Raw genomic sequence first — 22,391 nt, forward strand, 5'->3', positions numbered from 1 at the left:
TTGTTAAAACAGTTCTACTAGTCTTAAGAAGTTTAAAAAAAAAATCATCATTCTTACTTGTAAATATGTTGTTGTTGATAATCAGAAAAATTTCTACCATGTCACATGAAGCTGGGATTTTTCAATTTATTAATAATAAGTCTAGATTATGGGATATTATTCTAACTGCTTACAACCTCCACTAGGATGTTTCATTTTCTTACACTGTGGCCTCTTGCTGTTTGGCCAGACTTGGACTAATTGGACTTTTTTCCCCCATGTCAATACAAGACAAATATTTCTACAAATTAGGGTACAGAAAGCTACAGTATTTTTGCTACATCCAGAAATTCTACTGGCATTTTAAATGAGAAATCCTCCTAGTAGAGCACAGAAAAAAAACCAGATTTATAGGACTGTGAAGCATCCATAAAAAGCATGAAGCCTTTATGGTTGCTCCAAATGCCCGCATCATCAAGCAACTACATAGCAATGTAAGCAACATTAAGATTTACTAAATCCAGAAAGCTCAAATTGTACAATTAGGCTGAAAAATGGGTTTAGCAGTCCACACAGCATATGATTGCAACACTACTATTTTAATTCCAAGCATGCAGTAGCGTTTTTGCAAGAATACTGGCACACACTTGCACAGTCATTTTTTAGATACAGTGATCACTGTGTCTTCACAAAGACTTCTGGAGAAAGCAAATCTTCAGAGAGAATAGCTCACAGTCGCAGGGCCCAAGGTTTACGCTCCGGAATGAATCTGTCTTCTTCGGCTACTAAGTCAAAGTTTAACCGATTACCACACAGCTGGATGCAGTCACTGCTGGATAAATCTGAAGTTGTGCAGGCTCACTGTCACACCATCTGATCTGGGGTGCAAATGCTGCCTTGGGTACAGCCAGTTCATTTAACCTACTGCCCTACTTGTTGAATACTTTCTCAGTTTTCATATGTAGCTTAAAAGTATCTAATAAAAATGTTTTACTTAATGTTTCCTCATATATAGGTCTCAAAGCATAGATAATGGGAAACAGATGACATGAGCACATACAAGCAAACTCATTATATATATATATATATATATATATAGATGAAGTAGCTTTTCAGAAAAGAGATTGAATTCTTGTGAGTGGGATGGGGTTTATTACACCACACACTTTAATCCTGTTCACAATCCCAGTGTGAATTTGGGCAAAACTTCCCTGAAGTGACACAATTACAGGCTAAGGTAAAATAAGAAAAAGTGTTTCAAGATTCAGAGCTGCGGCAGAAAGAGTCTCTGAGGGAAGAAGATGCTATTAGGTAGGTGGTTAGAGTAGATATGTCATTCCTGTGTAGCAGCCTACCACCCTTGTTTACTGCAGGGTCTACCTAGCGAGTATTCCAGTCCTGTAAACGAGTCCATCAGAAAACAACAGTGCAGGATCACTGCACAGTGAACAACCCATGTAACAGTCTGACAATAACGTTATAGGTTTTGTTATATTGGTCATCATACTAAGCATTTTTAAGAAACTTTAGGTTCCTATTTCCCAGTGCTGAATACTTGATTTCACTTTCACTAGTGTACATTAACATTAATCATGTACTGCCGCAGTAGCACAGGAACACCTACATGCAGGGAAGGGCTCTGCCGATCAGTGGGAGTTCAGACACCACTCTTGCTCGTAAGAGCAGTACACTGACACCTGGTTAAAGCCTGTTGCACTCCCTTTGACACACTGCTGAACTTGAGGGTTGCTACAAATGCTGTTGATTAATTCCAATCATTTGCTCCATGTGTGCAATGGTAAACACTCACCTACAATCCCATTTCCCTTTCAAACAAGATGTGGTGCAAAATCAGGGCACGTGAATCAGGTTCAGAGACCCCGCAGTTTGGAGTCTGTAGGTCTGCTTGTCTTGAGAGTCACTCAAGTGTAATCATTGCCTAACTTGATTAAAGACAGGAGTGGCAGTGGTATGTGTAAGGTCACAGTTAGCTGACATTCACCACAAAGGAATTTGCATGCTGAACAACACTGTCTTCTGAGGAGCCAAGCATGATCTCTTCAGTTCACTATAGACCGTTGTTTGAGTTTAAATATACAACATACAGCACTTCCTTCTGGGGAAGACAGATTTATCTGTTCAGTCTCCTATTGCTTTTCTCCAATTTGATATTAAATAATAGAGGATCAAAGTTTACTGTGGATTAGGGTCAGACTAAGTTGCCAGAGGATTCAAACCACACATTCTGAATTTCATCTCCACATGGCACAGTGCAAACAGCACATTACAAAATAATATCCTATATGCCCATACCAGTATTCTGCCTTCTGACATTAGTAACTGGTCAGTTATTCAAACAGTGAGACTCAGGAGGGAGAACAACAACAGCTTTCTGAAGGATCTGAAAAGAAAGCTCTCTGAACAGGACTGCCATTAGCACTACAGGTGAAGAACCACCCTAGGACATATTCCCCTATTAGCCAGAGAGGAAATGGCAGCCTCCGTTCTGACACATGTCAGCATCAGCACCGTGCAGGGGAGCAGCGATGCGGATACCGGCATGTGTTCCCACCACTGCGTTTGCTCTCGCTGCATTTTACAGTCGGAGTCAATTGACAGTCACCACACAAGGGGATTTATGCTCTGGGCAAACTATTATCCTACCGAGGTGGCCATGTGGAACTGCGTGCAGAGGGTGGAACTGGGTTTTAAATGCTGTTAGCATGGTTCTGAAGGCATTGTTAGACGCTGCTTCCCTTTCCTCCTCAGGCTTTGGGTTGCCTGAATGTTTTTACCTAAAGGGAAGGAGGATGAAACCACGCTCACTTGTAAGCAAGGAAATCAAAACCTAGAAATACTGGCTTGAGTTTGAAATAACTTTTTTCCACAGCTTTCTAAAAGCTGCCCAGGCTGGTTCTTGCTTATCCTGTTCATGGCTCAGACACAAACTAAAAACCCCGGTGCTTCCTATTTATACATTGGCAGTTAACAACCAAAATCTGGGCATGCTTTATTGCTCTCTCTGTCTCTCATATAGCTACTTTAAAGTTGTGCTGAATGTTAAGTACCATAATTTGGAAGCACAGAAAAAATAACATCTGTTGTAACCTGAAATACCAAAAGTAGGCCTTTTCATTCCATGCCAGTCAGCAAAATAATAACATATGTGCAGAACGTATTTCATATATGGCAGTGACATATTTGCAAAATATTCAAATTACAGTTTCATCCTGTGACCACTTGTACTCTTGACCATTAGTCCAACTACTTCCATTCGTTCCAATGCTAATTCCTAAGCAAATATAAGCAATTTGACAACAAACAAGGCAAAATTCAGCAGCTACTATGGTATTTCACTAGTACTCTACTAACATACTGGAAAATCTTTAAAGTCTTTTAGAAGGAAACAGAGATGGTATAAATTAAACACCGAACTCTGATTTTATTGGTTTATGCCTCCAGTTAAGTCCAGCACTGCAAATAATTCCATTTAAATACATGGCAGTGGTATCACGCAGGATAAGGAAGTTAAAGACATGCATAAATGTTTCCACAACAAGGATCACAGCATATGGATGCAAGTTGGAAGTAGAAGGAGGAGCTAAAATTAGTTTTTTCTTATCAGGGTTCTGCTGTCCGTTGGCATTATAGCGCATTACGTGGGACAGCACGAGGCTAGCAGCCGTATGGAATTTCTGCAGCACACCGTCACAAGTCAGGCTCGGCACACGTAAGTGTCAGTATTTTTCTTTTCACCTAACAGCTCTGAAGGCAGAGCACATTTCCCCAGAAGCTGCTGGAGAGATTTCATCCCTTCCTCCACCAAAGGCTCCCAGGCCTAGGCCTTCCCCTCCCAAAAAGGGGTTTCAAGCTGTCAGAGGGGGAGATGTGTACAGGGGGGAAGGTGCCCGCAGGCCCTGGGGAAGCCGCCATTCGCCATTTTGCACAGCAAACACAGGTGAGCCCCATGGGGTACAGGCCCAGCCCCTGTGCGACCGACCCAACACCATGCCAGGGAGAACGACACAAAGGGTGACAGGGCCTCAAGGGCTAGGATCCTGCTTCAGCTTTTATTTTCTAAGCAACTTTACCATGCATTTCTAATGCTGCACGGGGAAGAAAGGGGGAGGAACCCCAGCTGCAAAATAAAACCCATGAAGTAAAAAAAAATAAATAAATAAATAAAATTGACCAAATCATGAAGTATTCCTTTTCTTACTGAAAGCCCACCTTGCCCAAGGATCCACAAACAGCCTGTGGATAGAGCTGGGCCATACAGCAACCCTGCTGAAGGCATAGCTGGAGGCAGACTGAGATACAGCACAGCCTAGGAAAGCAAAGGCCTCAGGGCTGAGCTAAAATGGCGCCCGGGGCCGTGGGCGGTGAGGGGCCAGGTGGGGCTGGTCAGGGCCTGTTAGTGCCCTCAGCCCTACAGGCCTCTGGGCTGGTGCCACACAGGCTTGAGAATTAATAAAAGGAATAAAAGTTGCTTGAGGAAAGTAGTGGGGAGTAAGGTATGTTCAGCTCAAGGGTTTATACCTGCTGAAGTATCTCATAAACAAGTGTACGTTGTGCTGATAAGACTGCCTGTGCGATCTGGCATGGATTGGCCTTACACAGGCAAAAATGTCAAAGATATTGAAAAAATAAGTAGTAAAAGAAACTAGAGAATTCAGCTTGCTTGAAGTAAGAGGTTTTTGTCATGAAATGTTATTTAATTTAATGGCAAAATTCTGCAGAGGCTCAAGGGAGAGGCCTTTGGAAACGAGCTATTGGAGAGCATGTTTCCAAAAAATTGTTTTCCCTGTTACTTTTCCAAAACCAAACAAATAAACAAGCAAACAAAGCAAAAAAAATTTTAAACAGTTCTGAACTTAATCTTACTGCAAAATTGTTTTTTCACTCTTATACATTACTTCATTTTTCAGTTTTGCTAAAGAACAGAAGGTCTAATAGCCCGGTAAAATACTGTTTTTCTGTTGCAGACAGACCCAAATTAGGAAATAAGGAAATTTAATCAAAAAGCTCCAGATTTCAACAGAATCCATTCTGGAAGTACTCGCTTTTAGACAGTTTGAATAGGTTCAAGGACACAGCCATACTTTAGAGTTCTCCAGTTTTAATCTGTTGCTGTTGTAAGACAATGGGGTAAAAAGATCTCAGGATCTGGATGTTATTTTATAAAACATCTGAGCACTCCAAGTCATATAGTTTTTTAATGCTATTGTTTTAATGGTAAATTGTGATTTGGAGAGCTTCTCAATTTGGGTCCATCCACAATAACATCAATGGTTTAAAATTAGTGTTTTGAACCCCTAATTGCTATATATTTAGTGCCATGTTAGTGCTCTGTTACAGGTTAAATAGCAGAAGAAATGGATCCACTCAGGACAATTCTAATATTGCTGTATGTGGAAAGTACTCCTGGGCGGATAAACTATTTCTCATAGTTTGTAATGAATAGCAGCAGCTCTAACTTTTTAATTTGCTCCAGCCAGATTCACAAAAAACATATCTATCCAAGTGTTTAATTATTAAGAAAAGTTTTGACAAAATGGGCTAGCATATTACTTCAGCTAACATAGTAACAGCTTCTCTATGTAACCTTGTATACAAGAAGCAAAGCATCTTCAAATGAAAAAAAAAGTGGAAAGAAAGCAGTAGTTTCTTTAAGACTGATATTCAAAGCCTCGATGCAGCAGCATTTTATATCAAGTGCACTAGCAGGTACATAAAAGCCGCACAATCCCATTCATGGACTTTACAGTGTACATTTAACTTTCTTTTCTGTAGCCGACTTTTTCTTATAAAGAAAAAAAATACTCTGCTGGACAACGAGGAGAAAAAAAAAAAAGAGATGTGTTGTCTAACATTTGTGGCTGCAGCTCGAGGAGTAATTATGCAAGTATCTTTGCAGGTGAAAAATATTCACCTCTAAGCTGCCAATTTGGTTACTTTCTGAACTTAGCTTACCGCCCCTCCTGACACTACGTGCATGGCTCCTTGTTGTGATGAGATGTGTATTTGTTTGGTAACGTTAATTATCCTCTATGAATTAAACAGAAATCATGAGCCTGTATATGTTTATGTCTTAAGATATAATAGTAATCAGTGCTCTCAGCTTTCCTGATGTTGCATTTTATTTTACTGATTTTTATTTTGTTGTTTTGCTAAATAATTATTCCTGAAAAATTCTTGTTACAGATGGTTCTCTATTGCCTCTCAGTTGTGGGATCAAGATGCATGTGGCAACAACAACCTACTCGATCGTTTACTCTCAGGTAAGTCCAAATTCTTCAAGAAAAATGGTGAAATGGCCTGAAACCATTTCTTGGCTTGCTCTTTCCCTTATTTTGTCTATGTGCAGCAGTCTCACAGATTCAAAACACTGTGCATCTGTTCGGACTCAGAAATCTATATTGATGTATGTAACTGAAGTGCAAAAGGGAAGCATATCTAACTTTCATTTTCGAGCAGTAAAATAATTATTGACGGTATTTTTATGCTCTGTTAAATTCTAAAAAGAGGACACACTGGAAAATAGCAGTGATTTTTGTCAAGCTAGATCAGACCTTCAGTCTAGCCCTCTGCTCCTACCAGCAGCAAATACCAGAAATTTCAAAGGATGCTTGCTTGCAATCTCATTTCCGAGAACAGAAGCACACTTGAGCCAGAAAGGAGTGCAGTTAAAAAGCTATCATTCCTAATGTTAATCAAATCAGTTAAAATTAGAATTGAATGTATTTGATATCACTTGTTATTATAAAATCAATTTGTAGAGGGGAATACTTGTACAGTAATGTGCAAGCCATGAATTCCATGATTGCAGGAGATTTGTTTTTCTAGATATTAAAGGAAAAGCTGGCAAAATAATCTGTATACTTAGATGTTTCAAGCACTGCTTTTTTTTGTCCAAAGCTATGAAAAGAGAAAAAACATACAAAAGTACAAATTCATAGCATAAAAATCCGGAAAAATGTTGTGATGTAGGGGAGTATCAAAATACAAATTATGACAACTGCCTTTGCTAGAACGTGAAAGCATGGAGAGTTGCTTCCTGTAGGTTTGAGTGACTTAAATAAATATGAAAGTACTGGTTATCTGAAGGCAAGACAAGGATATGTATATAGGTATGTGTCGAGATAAGTCTGTGTCAAGTGAGAAGGGCAGAAGAATTGTTCAACATTGCAGAATAACTGAATAAAGTCTCCGACACTGTAGTAGCTTCTGGAAATTCCAGGAGTATAATTTGTGTCCTGTATTTGGGTGAAGGAGAAAGAAATATTTTGAAGTCAATTTAATGCATGTGCCAGGTGCTTGGATTAGCAGCTCTGAAGAATGAAGTCCAAAGCACAGAGCAGCATGGCTGTCCTATATATTCTGTCTCATTGTGAAGGTTAGGCTTTCTTTAGAGACAAGAGAGTCATTTAATCTCCATGTTCATTCAGCTCCTGGCTCAAAGCCCACGGAGTCAGAGAATATTCACCAATTTCAGTGGGCTGCAATGTCAGCCTTCTGTCATTTGACCTGGTCCTGCAAGCCGTTTCTCTGGTGAGCGATTCTAAGATGTTCTAGGACCACACAGTTTGGCTTCTTTTTCAAGAACAGGAGTGCAAAGAAATGCTGCGTTTAGACATGGGTGTGTATACCCTGGAGAGACCCCAAACACGTTTCTCACTTGCGACAATCTTGAAAACCTAAATTTGTCTTGCATTCTCTCAAATCCTGTCTGAAATTATTCATTTATTTTCTCTCTCATATAGTGTTGCCCTTTCAACATATTTACCGTCTTAATGCAGGCAACAGATATTTGTCTTTCAAAAAATTGGGGTTGGCTAATGCAGCTAGTCAGGTCAATGCACAAAGAATAGTGTTGTTAAGAAAAATCAAACCTTTATGTTTCTAATCAGACATGGAAAAATAAAATTGTCCTCGTTTTACTTTAATCAGTGGTCGTTTTGCTATTGACTTCAATGGAGCTGGTATTTCACCAGGAGTATTTAATTCATTTATTTTTCCAGTTTAAATCAGGTGAAAAAAAGAAGCACACAGACAATAACTTAGGCTAAAAATGTGTCTGTAAGTGTTAAATCAGGGGGAGAAGGAACCCAACTTATTAAAGAATGCAGTGGTTAACAAAAGAAAAATTGTACCACATAGTTTTTTTTCTTGGCCCTAAACACCATCAAGCTCTTTACCGATTTGAATAATTAATGTTTGTAATATTTTCCTCTGGACAACAGGGAGAAACCACATTATGGCTGTGACAAGAATAATTGCTTTCCTACATTTACTTACTTTCTGCAGTAATAAATACGCATAAAGCTCAGTTTAAGAATTTCACAATATACTTAAATTTCTGATCAAGCTGATTTGAATTAAGTCCACCATGCTAACCTTTTTCAATAGAACTTTACAACATACTATAAAACTGTTGTTTAAACAATGCCTCCCATAATTGCCACCAATAAATGATACCTTTTTATTGCCGTTAGAACACTCTTGGTTACCGGTTTCCAGAGATCGCTGCGGTAATCTGTACGTAACTCTGTGTTACGTTGTTAGTAATTGTATGGTTTTCTTTTTAGAATTCAGAAACTGGAAAGGTTTAAGAAAACATGCAAAATGCTGAGGATACACGTAAGTGAAATATTTAATGTCCATCATTCATAAAAGTTACATTGTTTACATAGGGTTCATTAGTATATAATAAAAATGTCATCTTAATGAAAGATTTTCTGGCAAGTCTTTTATATGTTAATTTGTTTAACATATGCTTTGGCTGTACAGCTAAATAGGAATATATTTTTTAAAAAATCTTTCTGCAAATAGTTGCTTAACAGTTACAAAACCTCACTACTAAGAATTCGTTATTGTTACACGTGCTTGTTGGCTTGTAAAAAATCATTTGTGATTTGGACTGGAAATCTTAGGAACAACTTTTTGTAACACACTTGCTCATTGCATAGTGACCATGTAAACAGCTCAGGGATCCACAATTTATATCCTTGCACTCTAAAAGTCTTTGAGGATTTTACGTACTGTACTCCTTATGTTTTCTTATAGTGATGAAGAATTTGGGAGTTGTTTTATTGTTGATGCTGGTGGGAATTTTTTTTAACATGTCAGTTTTATCTAAGAAGTTAAAAAATTAAAGAGTTAACACCAAAGGAAAGAAATTTACACTGTGCAACAGTATTGCTACCTCATTCTTTGTTATTTTAGATACAGACAACATATTGGAACTGCACTGTACTGCTTCTTTTCAAAAGAAAAGTTTAAATTAGCTGGAACAATTAGCTATGTGTTTAGATAAAGTTAACTATGTTTGCATCAAATAAAATGTTTATTAATGAAAGCTATTGTACAAGAAACATCAAAGAGAAATTCATCATACAGAAATGTACACTATATGTGACAGATGGAAAAGTGCATGCAGATTTGTCTCATTTAAAAAAAAAAAATTCAGAAACAATAGTACTAAAGTTACTGGGTTTTGATTCCTATGATCTCGAATGAGTGAAAAGTTCTCTTTGAATTTACAAAAATCCATTTAACAGATATGACTACTACACATTAGCAAGCAAGTGGAATGAATGCACTCGGATTTTATTTTACAAGTATTTGTGCTTGGCAAATGTGATTATTTTTTTTTTAAGAAAAGTTTTCTTCGAATATGGGCTGGGTAGATTGCTGCCAGGTTGCTCTGGTTTTATACATAGTTTCTCTAAATTTGTTTTTAATACCACACAATTTGTTGAAGCCTTCAGTTCTGTTAATTAGACACCATAAAGTAACATATGTTTTGTTAACATTCAGGAAATGACATCAAGTCTTTTTCTTTTTATTTTTTGGCTCAATAGATTTTTAAATGTATGATTATCATAACCTAATATTGTCTTTGTCTTCACTGCAGTGGAATTCCGATCAAACTTTTCCCCTTCTTTTAATACTTTAGGGAATTTTCAAACGTCGGGATGTTTGGCTGTAATGCCCCATGATTTGTTCTCCCTGAAAGAAATCATAGTGACAATTTATTAAACTACAGAGCAACCTGGCTTTTCGGGGTCTGCAATTCTATTTTGTGTTCAATATACCTAGCATTAAATCTTGATTCATTTCATCATACTATTTAGGTTATATTTGTCATGCAATTACTTTAGCTGCTAGTTTTCTGGCTTTTTTTAGAAGTCTAAGACAGGGTTTCAGTATCAAATCAGTGGGGCATTACTTTGCATGTTCAAAAAAGGGAGGTAAAAGGCTAAAATCTAAATCGCACCAGCAGTAGCATATACATTGAATATGAAGAAATTGAAAACCTAAGAAGGAACGGTATTTTAAAATATTTTAAAGGCCGTGTTTCCGTGTTTAATAGCAATCGATCACAGGTACCGTAAAAGCAAAGAGACGCGCTGGTACATGTAGACTTTAAATTAAAAAGAAAAAAACAAACAAACAAACAAAAAAAAAACTGATGGGAAATAAAACTCCTTAGATTCAAAATGGTTTATTCACACAAATTTAATAGGATATATCACAATTGTTTGGTCCATAAATATTTAGGGGAAATAGTTTCTATACAATGCATTTATCAATAAACAAAGAAACATGGACAATTTTGCTAGACCACTTACTGTACTATAAACACGAAGCTCAATATATAAGATTATTGGATTTATCAACTATATCTGAAAGAGTGCACAACTGCTTTCTATGACATGTTTGTCCCCTCTAACAGGATACACCATAAAAAGAGTTTCAGAAATAAGAGGTAAAACAGTACAAAACTAGTGAGGTGTCAAAAGGGCTTAAAACAGTTAATTTAACAAACAACACATATATCCTGATTTTTCACAAACTTACTCCCAAGGTATATCATAAGGCACATAGTAGAACTGAGTTTTAATTAGTCTACTTAATAAAGTAGATCTCTAGTACCATATATTGTTCTGTCAAAGAACAAAATTTATAAGTATCAATATTTTTACCTGTAAAAGTGTATTAATAAAGATCTCAGCCTTACCAAGGTCGTTTGGTCTGGTTAGTGGTAAATGCCCATAAGGTAATAGAAATAGGAAAAGTCAAGATTTAATATCGGTAGAAGATGATAACCATACTTGCTAAATATATAATGGCAAACACACCTTTCTTCTATTACAGTGTTAACATCTCTTCCATCATCTTTTTTTTTAAAAATAAGCTACTTTTCTGTGCTAATTTTCTAAAAACCCTGAGCAAAAATTACAATAATGCACTTTAATGTGGGCAGTGAACTGTCAATATGTAACCACACATTTATACAGCCAAAAAGGACACCTTTAAAATATATTAAATAGCCACTTTGACCACCAAAAAAGAGATTTGATGGTGTCTAAAAAGTGGGGTATATGTGCAAAGTTATTCTTAACAATCCACTAAAAGCAAGACATAGATCTTGACTGGTTTTTGTTCGGTTTTGTTTCTGAGACTCTCCACAATCTAATTGGTGTTCAACTACAATAAAAGGATACAAATGAACATTCACCACTGCCCAGACCATTCAGACTTTTAGCTTAAATAAAATTTTAAAAAAAGAGAGATCGCTATTGTAAACTAAGAAATGTATCCAGATCAGCATCCACAAGGCTTCTGAGTTTATCTGCTTTAAAATTATTCGCTGCCAATTCCCATTTTTGTACGAACTTTTGCTAACATTTTTTTCTTTTATACAAAGTTTTAGAAGTTAAAAGTAAATGTCAGAGACAGTAATGTACTAAAGATTTTAAGTTTGTGTGTTAAACAAAGTGTCTGATACAATCTCAGGAAACATCTAAAGTAAATTTAAAATAGTAATGAATAAATTGTTCTGAAATATTTTCCTTAAACATCTTAATAAATTATATTTTGCTTATTTCCGTTTTCCCTGGAAAAAAAGTATGACTTATCAAAAACTCATTTTAAGAGTGTGCATGCATCTGTCTTCTTGGAAATTATTTTTGTGCTCACTAAAGTAGCTGGGCAACCTCCTGCTTGCTTTAATGGTACGGCATCAAGGCCATGTAGCGAACCGCGCTTAATAATTTTAAGTCCAGATCAGAGCTCCTGGACAGACAAAAATGAAAAACCTCGCTAAGTGATATTTCGGATCGGTAGGACTCCCCACTTGAGTTATTATTCTTTAATAATAACTCATAGGAGTGAGCTCGTTCTGGAGGGTGTTTTCCAGATCTTGCCTCCTGAATGTCCAGGACGCAGATCTGGAGACCAACAGCCTGATCCTGCCATCCTCAGGATGCACTCTCATCACGGGGCCTCTCTCACCAAGTCCAGGCACAGCTTTCAGTGGCGGCCGAGGACGTCCCAGCTGGGTGAAGAACGGGCAGAGGAGCGTTTACTTAGCCCAGAGAGGCTCCCCAGTGCTCAGGGAGGGTCAGGCTTACGACTAATGCGTTAGAAAAAAGCACTGGCACTTGCACTCTGACTGTTTCAATGATGAGTTTAATTCATTTGTATTTATTTTTCGACATTTAAAAAATAAGTCATACAAAACTTCTAGATGCATTATAAAAATAAAATGAAAATAGGGGTTCTTAAAAGCTGGAAGTGAACATACAGTCCTGAAGAGGCATTCTTTTGGCTATAATTAAACCGATTTTTATCTGGTTATCAAGGAGGGAAAAGAATCTTCTTTTTTTTTTTTTTTTGTGGCAGTAATAATTTTTTTCAAGGTTCTGGAAATAAGTAACATACAATTTTAAGAGGCACTTATTAGAATTATTCATAACCTTCTCTTCAGTTGTTTCATGAATTTAAAAAATTTGAGTACAATTTAACAACAATAAATGTTCATTTATTATAGCAACATATTACTTCAAACTCATTTGCCAAGTGGCTGCAGATGCTACACATCAAGCTGTTTATTTTCCCAAATATTTTGTGGGTTTGTTATTTTTTTTTAAAAAAAAGGCTTGAAAATAATAAAAATAATAATTATAATAATAATAATAAAGAAGAAGAGTAAGAATAAAAAAAAAAAAAAAAGGAAATGTTAGAAAAGGTTCGTTAAGGTAGTTTGTGAGGGGCTCCCGGATTCGTGGCTGTCCAAGTTAGAGGTCACTGATGTCACTACAGTGATAGTGGGATTGGTCAGGTCTGTTAAAGTGGTCGCAGTGCCGGGTGGAGTGAGTGCGCCGCTGTCTGCTGAGGGCGGTGCCGGAAGTGAGGTGCCATCAGCTTTATCGACACCCCCATTCTCCTGCCGCAAAAGGTTCCTTCTGAATTTGGCTCTCGCGTTTTGAAACCAAACCTGCAAACCAATCCCAATTGATTTCTTTACCGATGCTTGCTTTGTTTTGCTTATTTTTGTCTTTGTTCTTGCTTTTAAGTCTTTTTTTGATGGGTTTTTTTTGTGTGGCAAATCAACTAAGTCACTCTACAGCTTCCCTTGCTACTGGTGGTACCGACTCTTTCGGAGGTGGGACCCTGCGTACGAAGCCCGGTGCTACGGGCGCTCACTGGAACGTGGCAGCCCAGTGTGCAGACCTCATAGAGGAGCCTCAGGAAAAATCCGCTCGCTCACTCACCCAAGGAAAGCAACTTTCTTGGTAGCCTTGTAGCATACTCTTGGGTTGGGTAGGTTTGGGGTCAAGATACGTGATAAAGGTTGAGGCGAAGGGTGAATGAGCAGATTTTTGCCAAGGCTGAAAGTTTGTCTTGATCATTTTAAAAGGCTGAAGAGGAAGGAGGGGTAATTACACCATCCCTATCGGAAGGATTGTTTATATGGGTCACCTCATCTTTCTGTGCTGTAAGGTTCGCTAAAAATGTTTTAGGTGACGTGTAACACCGACAAGAAATCGCTGCTAATAGATTCTCCTTCTACCTCGGTCGCTGCGCTTCTTTGGCAATCTGTGTGTAATACACACCTCGCTTTAACTTCACTGAGCTAGCACACGCCATATAGGGATTTTTTAAATGTCATTTGCTAGGCGGTCCTTCACAGGGAGGTAAGTTTTTACTGTGTAGGCCCCTTAATGATAACAGCTGTCTAACAGGCACTGAGAGAGGGAGCCGGCTGGTCCTGGAGGATGGTATCGTTCAAAGCTTCCTTCCTACATATCGGGGATCTGCTCACCGAGGGGCCACGTTAACTACTTCAGGGGAGCCCAAAGGCTTCACCCAGTGCGTATGAAATGAGTAGATTTGCTCCCTCTACCCTTAATAAGTCACCACGGAGAAACTACAGATCCCAGGGTATCTACTGGGTTGGTAGACTCTGGAGGCAGTTTCCTCACACTGAGGATGCAACTCATTACAAACCACACTTTAGTATTTGGCTGCCTTGGGGTGGTAGGGCATACGTTCAGCACTCCTGCGTATAACACCGTACCCCTCTGCGCACCCTCTAGGGACACACCTAGCAAAAGTATTTCTACGTATTTCGCTACCGTTACACATAAGGGAAACGCTATTGACTGGCAGGGGTAGGGGAAAATTCTTGTCAAGCCTGTGATGTGGCTTCTTACCTGCAGAACTCTCTTGGTCAGGCCTGTTTTCTGGGCAAGCTGCTTGAGGTCCTTGGCATCTGGGTTGTGGTTGATAGCAAAGTAGGACTTCATGGTACGAAGCTGGTGGTGTTTGAAGGAGGTGCGCATGCGCTTTGTCTTCTGGGATGGGGGATAAGGCTGCTGGTCTCTGTCCAGGTGATCTGCCTCGTTCTCATTACAACCTGTTCAATAAACGAAAGGAAACGAGGAGTTAGTGCCTGTGCATCATGTAGGAATTGATTCCAATGAATCAAGGCAAAAATCTTGAGGCACATACTGTTTGGAAGGAAGGAAGCAAGCAAGGAAGGAAGGGCTAAGATGGTGCAAGGATGAGTACAGATGTGGTAATGAAATGAGACAAAAAAGATCCAGAAGATGACCTTTTCCTATTCTTAAAACATGCTATGTCCCCCGGGCCTGTACCTACTAAGGGCAGACTTAGAAAGTTCTCTCTCCTTTGGCATTTATTTTCAAACAAGTCTTTTCCCTGTGGTGATGGTTTTGCTTTGGGCATTCAAAGAGTCATTTGAAATCTCATTCAGATTTTGAAATCTTGCTCATTGAAACACCCTTAGCTTGAGAGAAGAACAAAGTTCAAACGAGCATTTTGAATGTTCCCGAGCTTTTCCCCCAAATCACAAGCACCTATAAAAAGAGATGTACAGCAGGAAAGTCTGCTATGACAGTTCATCAAAAAAGTATAGAATCTGGAAGTTTTTTGCTGATAAATAAATGCTTTTGGACTCTACCTGAAACTTCTCAAAGACCTTTGTCTGTAAAACATGTCTAGAAAGCCATTGCATCAAGGCTTGATTCAGTCGCTCAATCTCGATGCCAATCAGCAGTAGCTCTTAGTTGGTGCTGATTTAGGATGTTTCTGTAAGCAATCAGTTAGTGGCTCAAAACTTTAAAAGAGTTTCCCTGATTCAGGATTTTCAAAGTATCTCTGAAGGATGAATTTGTTCCAGATTACACTTTTATGGGTGTGAATTGTACGCAGGAGTTGCAGCTGTTCAAGGATCATTACTTCATTTTGGGAACGGAATGACAGTATTGGCAAAAAAAAAGTAAGAAAGACATCTATATTTTTCATTTGGCTTAAAAAACAGTTGGCTTACCAATTTATAGGATCCCATTTTATAAAGACAGCTCAGTCACAGAGGAGAAAATTAATGGTGTCATCATAGCAGGAAATATTAATTAAAGAACAGCTAAATAAAAATGCTTCAGAATGTCTGTAAACTAGACCAATTTTCATTGGTTGCTCATTTGAAATTTTGAACTGCTTTCCAGTAGTTATTGGAAAGTTATTTCTCAAAAAAAAAAAAAAAGGAAAAAAGAGAAGGAAAAAAGAGAGAGAAGGAGAAAGAGGGAAAGCACACACTACAGAGAGACTGATGTTGACAGTGCTAAAAACAGAAGCAAAGCAACTTGAATCCAGGAGAAAATAAAAAGTATCTTGAAGGTGTTTTCTCTTTTGAATTATAAGACAAGTCAACATGAACAGATGCTGGTAAGACAACACTTTGACAGGAAATCAGGTGAATATTTAATTAGCTTTGCTTCTAGTCTTGATAAGGAGTGTGTCTGCACTTTCCACAAAGTAAGCTGACACTTCTGAAAATACCAGGAGTTGAAAGTTGCCTTAAAATCCATTTCAGACCAGATTTGGATTGTGTTTACTACTTGTTTTCACAAGCAATCACACTGCCTTCAGTCAAACTACGTGGGCCGGAACTCAGGAGCTGACATAAATCAGAGGACCAGAACTCAGTCCTCAGGTTTTACTTCAGACAGTTGCAAGCTGTTTGTGTTGTTTTCCTTGGGTCGCTCAGCTTTACAGCAGCAACGCAAACTTCCTTGGGCTCCTCTGTCCTGCTGACTGCCTTTTTTTTTTGGCAATCTACTTTTTTTTTGTCTGCAATCTATTCTATTTTGACATTTATTTGCAAAAGAAAATGGGAAGAGGGCTCCAAGCACCCTCAGACAATCCTGGTTTATGCAATGATCAGCTGACTCTCCATTTTGTGTGGCTGAAGCAGTGTTAGGTGGTTTGGCCACATCATAGAGCCGAGTTTTACACTATCTCCTTAGAGAACTAAGGAGAAAGCAGAAAAAAAATCGGGCAAGACCTTATTACTTATTTCTTTGCAGCAGGATTGGGGTGTTGTTTAATTTTGCTTTGGAAAGAGCTAGAGCACTTTGCTTTTTATTGCCAAGAATTCTTCAAGCGATCTCTTTTTAGTTTTTCATACACATCTATAAGGAAATAAAGTAAATGGCTCTTTGAGCAACAGCTGTGTAAAATATTTTCCTAGGGAAATCTTCTTCACCATCTCATTTCTATATCCTGTGGGCTGTAAGTCAACACGGTTTCCCTCAGAATACATATTAATTCTATGATATAAGAGGTAATATAGAGAAAGCTTTGAATGTTTTAAGTACTTTTGAATAGTTTCTTCCATTTTTCACATTAATTCCAGACAGCTCGCTTGTATGAATGGCTTTTACCTCATAACGTTTTGAGTTATTTATTGTTGTGTTTCCACTTTACAGCCGAGGAGCTGAGAAACAGAAATTAAACGAACTAAACAAGGTACAGAACAGCAAAACTGTTGCGGGTCAGGCAGCGGAATCTGCACCGGCTGGCCGGCGCAGGGGGCCCCGCGCAGCGCAGCGCAGCGCAGCGGGAGGAAGGGCGCAGGGCGGGTGGCGGGGCCGCTGCTCCCTCCGCGGTCGCGTAGCCAGCAGCGGACCTCCGTGGGCTGGTTGCCCTTTGTAAACGATTGCAAGAGCGGTTTGCTGAATCGCAGGGCAGGGAGCGAAAAACGCGTGTAGGAAAGTGGCTGCCAATTGTTTAGCGATTTTTTTTTTTTTTTTTTTGAGAAGGGGTATCATCTGCCGCAGCTCGTTTGAGGACCGGTGGGAATTCGTATTCCTCCCCCTGGATCGGGAGCGCAGTGGGTCAATGGGCCGCGGTCGTTTGCACCGGATGCGCAGTTTGGCTGCAAACTGCCTTTTCTCCAGACCCTGTGTCAACCCTGGACATTGCTAGATAATACCTTTTTTTTTTTTTTTTTTTGCAAATCACGGCCCTAGGAGATCAAATTTCTCAGCCGTCTAGACTGAGTCCAAAGCATCCGATTCCAGCGGTTTTGTTGTTGTGAGCTTTTTTGCTTTGTTTGTTTGGTTTGTTTTTGTTTTTTCCCCGCTCGGTTTCCCGGAGGATTCTACGAGATGTCAATACAGTGAGCTGTATTTTCATAATGAGCGGTGCTTTTTAATCGCATTTGGAGTCAGTGGCACATCTGATGTGCCCCGTTGCTGTAAAGAAGAGGAGTTTTAAGACTAGCACAGGAAAACTATGATGGCGTTTGCAAATAAAGCCTCCCTTGAGTCCTGACCTGAAGTTTAAGGGGTGTGTTAGCATATCCACAGCTTTTCGTCTTTCCCTCCTTCCTGCTCCTCATCCTAACCGTAAATGAACGTTTCCGTTTAGGGATGCGGGGATCCGGGTGATAGTGCGTGGAAATGCGGGAAACCCGCCGCTCCGAGCGAATCTTGGCCCCGCCACAGGTTGCCTTTTTTTTCTTTAGCAGCTTTCAGGCTTGATTGGAAACTGCTCGGTAGCCAGGGATTCCAATGTCATCTCCAATTAACAAGGAACAATTAGCGCCGTGATGACCCTGGCTCCAAGGTCCACGCATCAGAGGAGACACAGCAGTCCCGCACGCTGCCCGGTTCCCTCCAAAGCCAGTTTCACGAGTGGCCCCAGAGGAGTGCCGGGGGGGGGGGATGAAGGGGATTTTGGGGTGGGGTGGGGGGGGACTGAACTCGGGGGGTAGGGCAGAGAGCTCCGGCCCGGAATCCGTGCGCTTCTCTCGACCTGCGTTTGTTGGGAGGGGGGTCCCTGACCCTTCTCCCGGCTCCGGAGCTGTTAAACTCTTAAACTTAAAGCTCCCCGCTCCGCCGAGAAACACCTTGCACCGCTCTTGCTTCCCACGCCCTTTTTTCCTCGTTGGGGAGCTTAAGTTTCGCTAAAATCGTTTTTGGAGTCGCTAGCTGGTTAATTCGGATTTACCCTTACTGCTTTCGTCTTCCGTCTAATGAAACTCCTCTTAAACTGCTTGATCGTACCTGAAACTCCGTTACCCCCGGCCCCTCGCTCTGGGTGTTCAGACAGGGTTTGGGTACTTGGGGAAGATTTTTAATACTGGGCGAGACTTGGTCCCTTCCTAGAGAGAGCACGAACCGTTCCCCTTCATGACCTTCGTTAGGGCTTACTTACAGGGAACAAGGTTTATTCGTTGGCCTCCAGTTTGGTAGTTTACGTGCCGGTAAAACTGAATTATTTAACCTGAAGAATTAATTACTATACATTGAATATCGGATTATGCGCATCCTGCATTGGCGTTGTAGGAGCCATATACTATCACTTTTCTTCTATTTTTCTGATCCGTTTGGTTACTTCTAATTTGAGGTCTAAGTGCTTTTTGCTAATAAAATACAGATAATGATAACCGTATCTCTGATGTTCCTGTAGGGAAAGAACGCTGTGGTTTTGGGGTTGGGATCCCCCCCCACCCCCGCCTTTTTTTTTTTTTTTTTTGTCTTTACCCTGGGAAGTGGCTAAGTTCGGATGTTTGACATTAATGGGCAGAGACAGCCTTTGAGGAAGGTTGCTGTTAGCTTTCCTGCAGACGCTCCAACCCTCAGAGGGGCTGTTTATTTGATTCCCCACCACCACCACCCCCCCCCACCCTCGATGCTTCAGCAAGATTCGGCCTGGCTGCGCGGCTCCCGCACTGCCCGGCCGGGGGTGGGGGGGGAGACCCGAGACCGCTTTCCTCGGGGGGGGGGTCGGGTGGGAGCTTCGGCCCGTGTTTCCCACCTGAGTTGTAGCTGACGATGTCCACTCCCAGGGCAGGGCTTTTTCTTTTCCTGGGTCTCCCTTTCTGGACGGTGCCGGTGCCGTTGAAGTAGGGCAGGGCCAGCCCTCCGCTCTTGGCAGCCAGCTCGGTGTAGCTCAGCTGAGGGGGATATTCTCCTTGCAAAAGAGACTCGAAGTGGGCCCGGCAGTAAACCAGGTTGTCCTTCATGCCAAAGTGGTCGCCCGTGGTCAGAGTCTTGTTGCAGGTGGTGCAGGTGAAGCAGCTCAGGTGATAAACCGACTCCCTGGCTCTCATGACCATTTCGGAGGCCGAGATCCCAAGGTGGCAGCGGGCACATCTCTGCACGGAGAACCTTCTGAAGGAAACGGAAAAGTGGGCATCGACTGGAAAAGCAACGGACCAGACCTCCCCGGGACGCGCCGCCATCGCCCCCTCCCTCCCCGGCCCCGGGAGGGTCCCTGCCCGGCCGGGTACCGGTGCTTCGGCTCCCCGGGAGCGCAGCAGGGCCCGCCGGACCCATTCGCGCGGGGCTATTGGCGTGCGAACGCCCTCCCCGCTACCCCACGCGTGAACAGCCCGGAAAGGCCGAAAGGAGCGGACCGGCTCCCGGGACCCCGGCCCCGCAGGAGTAACCGGCGAGGAGCGGACAGAGGAGAAACTCTCGGTGGGGCTGAAGCGGGTGTTCACCGCAGAGCAGCGGGAGCGCCCGCGCCCTGTTTGCCTCCTCTGGCCGCCCCTTCCGATTTTAAACGTGCCAGACTTTTCGGAGGGGACACGCTGGGAGGATTAAGGAATTCTGACTGCCAAGAGCTACCTTTGCGGGGAAAAGAGCGTTTGGGTTCATTGTGCCTGTACCTGTAGTAATCCTCCTTGCAGTAAATACTGCCGTCCTTGGCAAAGCAGGTGAGCTCTGACTCCAAAGCCAGTTTACATTCACAGCACTTAAGACACCTGAGGTGCCATTGTTTGTCAACAGCCAGCAGGTAATATCTGTCTGAGATCTTCCCTCCGCAACCGGCACACAAAGCGGGCTTCTCGGGGCTCATGGGGGGCATGTTCTGCAAAACAACCACACCGCAGCGGGATGAGAGAGGTGAGAAAAGCAGAGCCCGGTCTTTTCCGAGGTCCCGAAGCATGTGCCCTTCCCCGTTACTTCGCCGGTTTAATCCTAGCGCGCTCCGCGCAGTTTAAAGCGGGAAAACAGCGGTTTGCCGCACCAAAAGTTTACGGCAGAGGGTGGAGGCTCGCACCGATTTTCTGGTAAATTTTTACCCGTGCTTAAACCAGCCCAAACCCAGTCTCTAAAGAAACCCAGGCCATTTAAAGCAGAAATAAGAGGAAGCAGTGGACGGTGTAAAGCGCAGTGAGCGCGAACGCTCGCCACCCCGGCCTGGGACTGGGACAGAAAGGTGGCACCGGGTGGTTTCGGCTAAACCCAGAGTCTTTTCATCAGGAAACTTCTGCGAGTTCCCCTTAATCTGCTCCCCACGAGGAGTGTCGCTCGGGACAAAGGCAGGCGGAGGGGCGGCGGGACAAAAGCTCCGCCGTGAAACTGGGGGCAGCGTTTGCTGATAAAGTAACGGGGAGGGGGAAAAAAAATAAAATAAAATCCCGAACGTCTTGTTCTAAAGTCGCAACTGTTTTTAAGTGGCAGCTCCGCATTGGCTTTCCGATCTGAAGTTGTGGTGCTCGCCCCTCTTTGTGGTTGTTTTCGTTTTGGTGTTTTGTTTTGGTTTTTTTTTTGTTTTTTTTTTTTTTCAGCAGTTGAAAAGGCGAGTTGAATTTACATTGCAAATCCCCAATGTAACAAAGCGGGAGTTATATTTAAGAGAAGGGGGGAAGGACCCTACGCCTTAAAGCAGTTTTCCAGGCCGTTGCTTTGTGTGCAGAGCCTTGCTGGCGATCGGCGGAAGCCCTACAAGTTGGAGAAAGGGAGATCTCAGCCTGGCTTTCTCCGCCAGCCCTTGGTCCGTTTTGTGAGGATTTGAGGCCTTGGGCTCGTAAAATGGGAGATGGCACCGCTAAGCAGAGCAGCCGGCGGGCAGAGCGTTCGGAGCGAGCGGTGCCTCTTTGTATCAGTCCCACACTTCAGACCCAAAATAGTTACGGAAAGCGAGCACTCGCGGTTTGTGGTTTAATTTAGGAGGTGCAGGGAGCGAGGAGAAAAAAAAAAAAAAAAAAGGAAAAAGAAAGAAAGAAAAAAAAAAAAAGTAAAGCGCACGTCGGGAACTCCGGCTGACAGAGGGCTGTCAGGACTGGAAAACCGTCTCTGCTTGGATTTAGAATATTTCACCCTCCCACACACACACACCCCCACCCCGTTACCGCCGAGGGCTCACGCGGGGACAGGAACGGGACAGCCGGATCGCCGAGCCCCGGCCAGCGCGGCACCCAGCGCTCCAGGAAGGGTCCCGGCAGGGAAGGGGCGTAGTGGGGGGAAGCAGCGCCTTTGCCTTCCCCAAAACCAAGGGCCGTCCCGCCGCCGGTCCGTGCTTGCGGGGAGTCCCTTTCCACGAGTGGCAGCTCCTCTCTTACCGTTTCTCGGCCGTTCATCTGTCCCCCTTTGGCCAGGCGGGACTCGGTTTTGGATCGCCTCTCCATCTCCTCCATGATTCCTTGGATATGGCCTCCGGAGATCCCGTGGAAAAGCATGGCTGGGGAACGGAAAGGACAAGTATTTTCTTCTGCTCTGCACCCCACTATTTCCATATACAGACCCCAGAGTCTTTAGATCATCCAAAACGTTTACACCGAGGCGCACGGCGCGGGGAGGGAGGTTGCGATGGGAGCTTCGCTTTGCACAAGCACCGAGGGCTTCCTGAAGACGTGCAGAAAACAAACAAGGGGGGAGAAAATGTAATAATACTTAAGTGTAAAAAAAAAAAAAAATAAAACAATAAAAGCGAGCTAAAGGATCTGTTACTGCTCTGGAGGGCCGGGGCTCCCGGCTGGAGAGACTTGGACCCGGAGCGGTAGAATGGGCCGGGAAAGGATA

At 42.1% G+C, this 22,391-nt stretch overlaps 1 protein-coding gene across 4 annotated transcripts; it reads right to left on the bottom strand.

Annotated features, from left to right (window-relative positions):
- Nucleotides 1-8,614: 8,614 nt before the first annotated feature.
- LHX9 (LIM homeobox 9) lies at nucleotides 8,615-22,105 on the bottom strand. 4 transcript variants are annotated; one of them, XM_086753335.1, is made up of 6 exons: nucleotides 21,932-22,062; nucleotides 20,252-20,454; nucleotides 19,396-19,751; nucleotides 18,456-18,461; nucleotides 14,484-14,686; nucleotides 13,007-13,264 (listed from the first exon to the last, which is right to left on the bottom strand). In XM_086753335.1, exons 1-6 carry the CDS (start codon nucleotides 22,046-22,048, stop codon nucleotides 13,007-13,009), a joined length of 1,143 nt encoding a protein of 380 aa, XP_086609461.1. In that variant the 5' UTR covers nucleotides 22,049-22,062. The 4 variants fall into 4 exon arrangements, with proteins under 4 accessions (XP_086609463.1, XP_086609461.1, XP_086609462.1 ...); XM_086753336.1 differs by having other exon boundaries at nucleotides 20,252-20,492; nucleotides 21,970-22,048; XM_086753337.1 differs by lacking the exons at nucleotides 13,007-13,264; nucleotides 18,456-18,461 and adding an exon at nucleotides 8,615-9,990 and having other exon boundaries at nucleotides 21,932-22,105.
- Nucleotides 22,106-22,391: the final 286 nt, after the last annotated feature.

The sequence above is a fragment of the Chlamydotis macqueenii genome, chromosome 8 (assembly GCF_036417535.1).
Source record: "Chlamydotis macqueenii isolate bChlMac1 chromosome 8, bChlMac1.mat, whole genome shotgun sequence".
NCBI lineage: Eukaryota > Metazoa > Chordata > Aves > Otidiformes > Otididae > Chlamydotis > Chlamydotis macqueenii.